At 48.2% G+C, this 8,930-nt stretch overlaps 1 protein-coding gene across 1 annotated transcript; it reads right to left on the bottom strand.

Annotated features, from left to right (window-relative positions):
• Positions 1-512: 512 nt before the first annotated feature.
• On the bottom strand, positions 513-2,362 carry LOC123430842 (xyloglucan galactosyltransferase KATAMARI1 homolog). Its single transcript, XM_045114677.1, has 2 exons — positions 1,846-2,362; positions 513-1,738 (listed from the first exon to the last, which is right to left on the bottom strand). Exons 1-2 carry the CDS (start codon positions 2,289-2,291, stop codon positions 619-621), a joined length of 1,566 nt encoding a protein of 521 aa, XP_044970612.1. The 5' UTR covers positions 2,292-2,362; the 3' UTR covers positions 513-618.
• Between the last annotated feature and the right edge of the window lie 6,568 nt (positions 2,363-8,930).

Below are 8,930 nucleotides of genomic sequence, written 5' to 3' on the forward strand. Positions count from 1 at the left end.
TCAACTTGTGAATTGTGAATAAAATTAAAAAAAGAAATATTTTATTGCATTTGTGAACAAATTTTTGAAATCATGCGATGAGATATGAACATAATGTGGTCATCGCCATTAAAGATGATGGTTTTTTTTCTCGCGTTGCAACGCATGGGTTCTTTTGCTAGTATTAATAAAGCTTTCAGGATCTTTTAAAAATGTTTGTAAGGATAAAGTTTACGCATGTACGTTTATATGGATATAAATATATGCGTGTATATATAAGTGTTTGTGTGTGTACCTTAAAAAAAGTTCATTGTGATGACCTTCTCTAAAAGAAAAACGAAACGACAACGACTGTATGGATTGAGAATCCATTTTCAATCGAGAATTAGGCCTCGTTCGGAGGTACTCCGCTCCACAGCTCCACTCCAGGAGCCGGTGGAGTTTTAGTTGATATTTGCGGAGCGTTAATTTACCGGCTCCGCAGCTCTTCGGAGCTGGTGGGATTCCGAACGGACCCTTAGACGGACACCATATGCTGTAATTTGGATTCCCACTAACAACAACGTAGCAACAAGAAAGCTAGTAGTGCAAATACCCAAGGCAAAAATGCCACCTACGTACAGTAATAATGGGCTAGCGTCATGAGCCCTTGGCGACCATCACATTATTATCATGAGCAAATCGTCCCAAATCCTCCCCATTCTTGATCCTCCTGATCCTGGCCATCACCTCATCAAAGGCGATGTCGAACGCATCCCTCGTGTCCCCCTCGAACCTCACCCTGGGGTCCTTGTACAGGAACCTCGGGATCATCTTGATCACCTCCTCCCTCATGGCGGCCACCTCCTCGTCGGTGTACCTGGCTAGCACCTCCTCGATGCCCACCTTCCCTTCCAGGATCTCGTCGGGGTCGATGAGCACCGAGTACGGCCGTCCGTCCTCGCCGTCGCTGCTGTCCGGATCTGGCTCGTGCCACCGGTACTGCTTCTTGAAGGTGGACGCCTCGTGGAAGAAGACCGGGATGCATCCGGCCATGATGGCGTCGACGGAGGAGCGGCGCATGAACGAGTCGCCGCGCGGCTGCAGGCAGAAGCGGGACGAGGCGAAGACGGAGACCAGCCGCCGCGGCGACCGGCAGGTGATGCTGCCCTCCAGGCCGTGGCTGCAGTCGATGAACCCGCACCGGGTCGGCGACGAGGCGCACGACTCGATGACGCGGTCGCGGATGGCAAGCGTCCCGTTGGCACGCCGTGCGCCGGCGAACGCGAACAGCCACGGGCGTTGTGCGGCGCGGGCGCGCGCCTGCCACGCGGCCACCTCGCCGGCCGACGTTGGGTGGAAGTAGCTCGGGTACGGCACGGCGAAGTCCCGCGGATCCCAGATGTTGGACTCGTAGGTGAGCACCGTCATGTTGCCGGACTCGGGCTGTTCAAGGAAGTTGTTGCCGCAGACCTTCTGGGTGCCGTTGTCGTCTCGCTCGGTGTGCCGGAACATCCAGGTGGTCTTGCCGGCGACCATGATGTGGTCGCGGCCGCCGAAGGCCGCCCACTCCGGCCGCGCCGACAGCCACTTCAGGAACTCGGTCGACGGCCCGTTGCGCACCGTGGCGTTGAACCCGCAGAGGTGCTGTTGGAGCTCCAGCCCCGGGTAGTAGGGCACGAACAGAGCCGTCGCCGCCGCCGGGTCGTCGGTGAGGCACTCGTACTGGCGCATACGGTTGTGCACGATCACTTCCAGGGCGTACTGGTCCGTGGCATACCTGCAGGTAACATTCTTATTCGCAGCTAACTCACGTATGAACGGCGGCAAAACCCACGCCGGCCGGCATATATACTCCATTAATGAATGGCAAGTCGACGAGCTTACCATCCGGTGTTGGGGATGACACCCGTGTCACCGTCGCTGCCGTTGCCGGTGGCCGGAGGGAGCACGGGGCCCATGCCGACATTGGCCATGAGGGAGCATACATGCCACTCGTCCTGAAACACCGGCGAGCCCTCGACGCAGTCCCTGAGAACATTGAACCGCGACGGCACATCCAGAATGTAAACGTACCTCCCCTGGCAAGACGACGCTGCTGGTGAAAGCCGGCGCAGAGGGCCATCCTCGGCGACGGCTGAGGGAGCTGGCAGGAAGTTGGCATCGAGCGCCATGGGGACCGACAGCGGGATGAGGACGAGCGACGCGCCGGAGCGGGGACCATAGGAGAAGAGGGAGAGGTGGAAGAACTGGAAGTGCAGGAGGCAGGAGATGAGCCATGAGCCGAGGATGAGGATGCCGTAGAGAAGGTACTTGGGGTAGTGAGCATCCATGGCTGGCTCTGGCTGGGCTTGCTAGCTAGCAAGAGCTTGGCGGAGAGCATGCATCTGGCCAAGTTCGATAGCGAGGGGTTTAGTAGGGGTTACTGAACCAAGTGGTAATTAACTAATGATACGTTGTTAGCGAATCCTATACTTAATTACTATTAGGTCTTTGTGGTTTCGATGGTTCATAACTTCAGACAGTAGTATTATATATGTGACCTTTGACCATGGGTATCTGGTGGTTAACTGGCTATAGCTATAGTTCGACATATGTGTCATCTTGGCACAGTGGCACCCATATACGTGTACTTGACAACAAGCATGACATATGTATTGTTTAAAAAAAAGCATGACATATGTATTGTTTAAAAAAAGCATGACATATATGTCCTTATATATTATTTCAGGATTAGTTCCTGCTACAATATATAGTATGCACATTGTATTGTAATCAGCCTAGCCAAGTCACGTACTCCCTTTGTTTTTACTTATTCTGCATATTATATTATATTAACCATATATTATGTTTGTCTAAAGTCAAATTTTATATACTTTCGGCAAGTTTGCAGAAAAATGTATTAACATATACACCACCTAATCAGTATCAATGCATTCATCATTAAATATCTTCATATCATATAGATTTGTAAATGTTCTAATGAAAACATAACATATATCAAGCAACTCGCCATCGACTAGGATCAATTCTAAGCTCCCGACCCTCGCATTGTCTCTGCGACGCGACTCAAGGGTTCCCAACCCGAGCACCGCCACCCCCCCCCCCCCCTTTCTTCCTCGTCCTGCCACTCCACCACCGCCTGAGGTGCGCTCCCGACTTGCGCGCGCGCCACCTATGATGGTGGCGGCGGGGGTCTGGCTGCTTCGCATCTCGTGGATGGTTTAGGGCGTCGAGGCGGTGGCCCTGGATGATGAGCCGAGCAAGGACCCCTCGACGGGTGGCGTCGGTGGACGTTGGCTGGCTCTCCTCTTGTCTCTCCGACATCACGCCTCGCGAGTGGAGAGTCCCTGTCGGTGTTTGATAAGACATCGTCCTCGAGTTCGAGCGTGAGGGGATCGATTTCCCTCTGTGGCGACAACAATAACGTGTTTGGAGGGCGCCTTGTGCTCCGACAAATCTCTCTGTTGCGGGGTTGGTGATCCTATTATACCGACCTTGTTCACTTGTGGCTGCTCTCGCGGCTTCTCGACGGAGTTTGGCCTGAGTTTTCTTGTGTGTTCTTCCTCCTCTCCTTGACAACTACGGTGTCTTGGCCAAGTGGGATATGGGTGATTCACTTCGCTTGTGGATGGTGCGGTGTACTATGAGCCAGGACGAAAGGGTAGTGGTCCTTTGTGGTGACGAAGACACTTGGTTTATAGCCCATGGCGGTCTCTCGGTTTCGGACAATGGCACGATGCGTCCTCGATGGTGTCTTAATTCAAGACCTTTGCTTCCCTCTGTTGTTAGACCTAATGTATGGCGATGGCATCAACGCTGCTTTTTTGTCCTTGCAACGGATGTTGCCTTTGAGGTGTTATGTCCAACGCTTTGTACCCACTGTTTTTCTTTTATTTCTCCTGTTTTTATTTGTTTCCTCTTTGTAATCCTCTGTGATTTGTCCTCCAAGTCGATTGATGGATTTGTTAATTCAAAATTGATATTTTAAGCTTTTTCTCTAAAATATATTCATATTGTTTTGTATAAACTTATCAAACTTCATAAGTTTGACTTTGGTCAAATCTAATATGTGGAGTAAACTAATAGATGGAGTAACTTGTAGCCTAGCATTAATTATCTTGTATCATCGACACCTACAAACTTGATATTGAGGAATGCCCTCACGTCCCATCATCTAGAGCCGAGGTCATAACCGATCCGCTCGCATGAGAGCAAACACCATGTGCATCGGACCCAAAGCATACACCGCCTGCACATGCTTCAGAAGCGTCATCACCATCAAACCACTAACCCATCATCAGAAAAGAGATCTACATCATCATTATCAGTCTAGTGAGCCATCGACGTTGCCACGTTGACAAACAGCACCACCGCCCCGCACTCGTGCATCAAGATACATCTACCGCCGAGATTGACGGGTGTCAACGCGGTAGATATGACGCCTCTCCACCTCTTGACCCGTCCAACCAACACTTGCTCCAAGAACGATGCCCCGAGAGGGGGTGTGGTGTGAGACACCACCATTACCCGATCTTCCACAGTATCCTCAAGAGAAAACGACCCTTCCCGACGAAGCTACGTGGTAATCCAATGCCGCTACAACATTGTAATCCAACGCCGGCAGATATGAGCTCCAAAACAGTGCCTCCAAGAAGATAGACGACGTCGCATGTCGCCACTGTCCGGTACGGGAAGGTAAATCTAAGGTTTCCCTCGGAGCTCGATGAGACCACCATCGTGATGATACCCTCCAAGTAGGTTAGTGGCGTTCATAGACGTCGCCGAACCATCTGTGCCAGTAGATACCAGCAAAGGATTTCTCCTCGTCGGTAGTCCCTTGAACCAGGAAAGTAGGAGGTAGAAGCCTTCATTGGAGACGCCTACCAACGTAGAAGGAACGACACGTCAAGCGAAACAACTCCGGGCACATGGCCTGAACGTGTCCAACCTGACCCGACTAGAAGCCGTCGACAGGAGAGGTTTCAGGCATGGCACCCAGATCCGACACCATCGCCCGCGTCCCGTCACCACGTCGACCCCCGTCATGTGCCACGCCCTACCCAAAGACACCGGCATGCACGAGAGGATGACACCCCCCCCCCAGGAACATATGACGCCCGGAGGGGCGCCCCGGTGCGGTTGTAGGAGTCGCGCACGAACTATCCATTTTCTTTAGGATTGGGAGTCCTGCGGGTTAATTATATTATATTATTTTTGGCAAATTAATTATTTTGGATTAATTAGTATGTGTAGGTAAGTGGATAATTTATTACTTGTGCGTGGTCTGTGGTCGACCATTAGCATGTCTCTTAATATGGTAAATTAGGAAAACACTTAAAATCATGCGGATGATTTTCCCACCACTTACGTCGCTTCCCTCTCTCGCCAGGTGTCCCTACGGGACCGATGCAGACTTATCTTCTCACCATTCAGATCTCGTCTTCTGCCCGAAGCAATCCCCTCCTTGCTAGCGTTGTCTCTCTCCCCCTTCCTCTCTCTCATGGTGTCCTCTCCTCCTCGGGTTGAATTACAGGCCCGGCCAGCCACCACTTCACCGGCCCCGACCCCGGTTCTTGCGGCGACCTCACCGGCCTCGGGGAAGATTACATGCTTCGCTAGAAGGTACGGTGTTGCGAAGCGCCGGAGTTGCAATTCAGCTCCGCTGGAGACGTCAGCACTACGCTGGAGCTCTGTTGCATGTGCAATGGAGCTCGGCCGCAGTTGCAATGGAGTTGCGCCGGAGCATCATGCTGCGTTGGAGCTCTGGCAGGGCTGCGATGGAGCTCTGCCGGAATTGCAACGGAGCTTTGTCGGAGATGTCAAAGATTTGTCGAGGCTGCAATGAAGCTCAGTCAGAGTTACAATGGAGCTTCGCCGATGCTGCACTGGAGATTCACCTGCGGCGTCGGTGCTCCGTTGCAGCTTCGTCTCGCTGCTGAGCACCGACGCCGCAGGTGTTGCTATGAAGCTTTTGCCGACGCTTAATGTTGACATGAAAAACACCTGCAGCTACGGATGCAGCGTCAGATCGTACGTCCCCTAAGGGCTGGCTAGGCGGATAATTTTTTCTGGAAATTATCCGCCGTAGCAGCGGCCGGTAAATTAACGTGTTGATGATTATTGCAAAGTGCTTTGGCAGCAAACATCGTACTCCAAATGTGCAAGTAATATGGTATGGTTCCTCATGTATTTCAGTAGTATTATAAGTAATCCTTGTAAATATCACACCGTAGTTAGGACTTGTTGGTAACAGCTAGTCTTCCTTCAGCAACACTTCATTACTTGGGGCGCCGTGCTAATTGTCTTGTACTACGAAATGCAACCTCGAAAAGAAAAATCAGCTAGTCAGGGCTTTGCTAGATCCAAAAACAAGTCATCCCCACTGCTCTTGTTTATACGCTGCATCTCAAGAATTCTTAATCCCAGGGCAGCTTGGCATTCCTACGCGTTGTTTAATCCCTGCCCTGCAAATTTGACTTGAGCAGCTCATTAAGATTTCGCTCATCGGGATTCTATGTTTCGTACGTGCTAAGATTCCAGATGTTTCGATTATAGAAATCCGCGTGAATTCTCGTTTCCATGAGCGCTAGATCGAGGCACTCTGGGACGGGTGCAACTGCGTGGTCATCAAGTGCTCACACGCAGAGCCTTAAGCTCTTGATCCTCTGACTTCCGTATAAGAGCACATCCTGGATGCTTAGCGCTTATCACCGTGTATTTGTATCTATATATAAAGATGTTTTCTCTGTTCAGTGATCTAAACGCTCTTATCTTTTTTTTACAGAGAAGTAGGAGTATTAAGTTTTCATGATTTGAAGCGCTCTGGCGCTCCGGGGGTTGTCGGATCACTCATAGCCCTGCATGTAAGGTTGTGTGCTATTCAATTTTATTTCCTCTTCTCTTTTTTATTTTACACGTTCTAATTCACGAATGCTTATTGAATTTGTGAACATTAAACAACAAACAAATAACTAAAATTATATAAAAAATCATATCCATCAATATTTATTACATTTGCAGACGTTTTTAAAATTCATGATCATTTTAGAGTTTGTGAACATTTTCTAAATTTTAAAACTTATTTAATTTTCAAGCTTATTGAAATCAATGAATACATTTTACATTCATGAACATTTCTTAAATTCATGGGCATTTTAGTTTATAATATTTTTAGAATCCTTGAACATCTTTCAATTAAACTAACCTTTTCAAATAATAAACGATAGCCAGCTTTTTTTAGCTAGCAATGGGGCGAGCGGGAAAATTGAGAGGGACGGGAGCCAAGTTGTGCAAGAGAGAGCTTCATGAGCTAACCCCGTAAGCATTACAAAAACAATTTCATGGTTTCGGCGTGAAATAGAAGCTCCCAAGAGGCTCAAAGGACCACCACCGGCTGACATAATGTCGAAATGTATAAGCACACCACAATCACGAACCAACAACTCCATCCTTCTCTCGGAACGTATTGTCACCACTAGCAATCCGACACGATATACCAATGAAAAGAACCCCGCTAGAACATAATAATAATAAACAAGTCACAATACATAAAATTCAAACAAAATAGAAAATTAGAATCATCTATTAAATACGAAAGAGTTAATCCCACACGTGAAAGACAGCATGGTGAAGCGCGCCTTAGTCTCTAGTCTTATGTCTAACAGCAACTCTAGTGAAGTTGTGGTATGGGCAGTCTTCATAACTTAGATGAAGCGTGTATTTGGAGGCTACATATGCAATATTCAAATACATAGTAGAACCCACTTATTCAAATACATAATACAACCTTCATATTTCTATCGCAAGTAGAACCCACTTGTCATAGATTATAGGTTCTTCCTCAATAATCCAAAATTCATAATAAATTTGGTTCAATTCAATTTTACTTCTAATAATTTGAGCAGAAAATTGATTGCATTGTGGTTTACATTGATAAAATAACTAATAATACTTGATTCAACTACAAACTAGTTAGCTAATAATGCCGGTTGGATTCTCCTGTGGGGCCAAGTTGCGGCCAATAGGGCCGGCGGGGGTAGGGTCAAGTGGGAATGCAACAATGCAGGCCTCGATGGAAGGACGTGGTTGTCGCCTAGAGGGGGTAGGGTCAAGTGAATAGACGCTTTAAAATAATTATGGTCTATGCTTGAACAAATGTGAAATAAAATTAACGTTTAATTAGTCAAGCATAAAACCTAAAACGACTAGCCTCACCTATGTGAACCAACAACTTATGCTAAGCAAGATAAACAACTAAGTGATATAGCAAGATATATAACAAGAAACAATATGGCTATGATAAAGTAGAGTGCATAAGTAAAGGCTCGGGTAAGAAATAATCGAGCCACGCGGAGACGACGTTGTATCCCGAAGTTCACTCCCTTGCGGATGCTAATATACGTTCGTAACGGTGTGGAAGCACAATGCTCCCTAAGAAGCCACTAGATCCACCATAATCTCCTCATGCCCTCGCACAATGCAACGTGTCGTGATTCCACTAAGGGACCCTTAAGGACGGTCACTAAACCCGTACAAACAAGATTGGGGGCAATCTCCACAATTTAATTGGAGGCTGTGAATAACACCCCGAAGCTTCACCACAATGGATTGTGTCTCTGAGATGACCTCAAATGCTCGGGGCAATCTCCACAACCTCATTGGAGACCCCGACACTTGTCCGGACCTTTACACCATAATTTTTGAGCTCCGAGGCACCACCAAGCTTCTAGGATGCCAAAAGCATCCAAGAAGAACAAGCTCTAGGGTACCAAGCACCCAAGAGTAATAAGCTTCTTAAATTTTCACTTCCATGTATCATCGTGGAGAACTCAAATCGATGCAACTAATGCAATGGCAAGAACACACGAAGTGGTCAAAGTCCCTCACACTCAAATCCCTCCACAACACCAAAAGCTATAGAGGAATATGAGAGGAAGAACAAGGAGCTCACAAAGAACTCCAAGATCAAG

The sequence above is a fragment of the Hordeum vulgare genome, chromosome 2H, assembly GCF_904849725.1.
Source record: "Hordeum vulgare subsp. vulgare chromosome 2H, MorexV3_pseudomolecules_assembly, whole genome shotgun sequence".
NCBI classification, from domain to species: Eukaryota; Viridiplantae; Streptophyta; class Magnoliopsida; order Poales; family Poaceae; genus Hordeum; species Hordeum vulgare.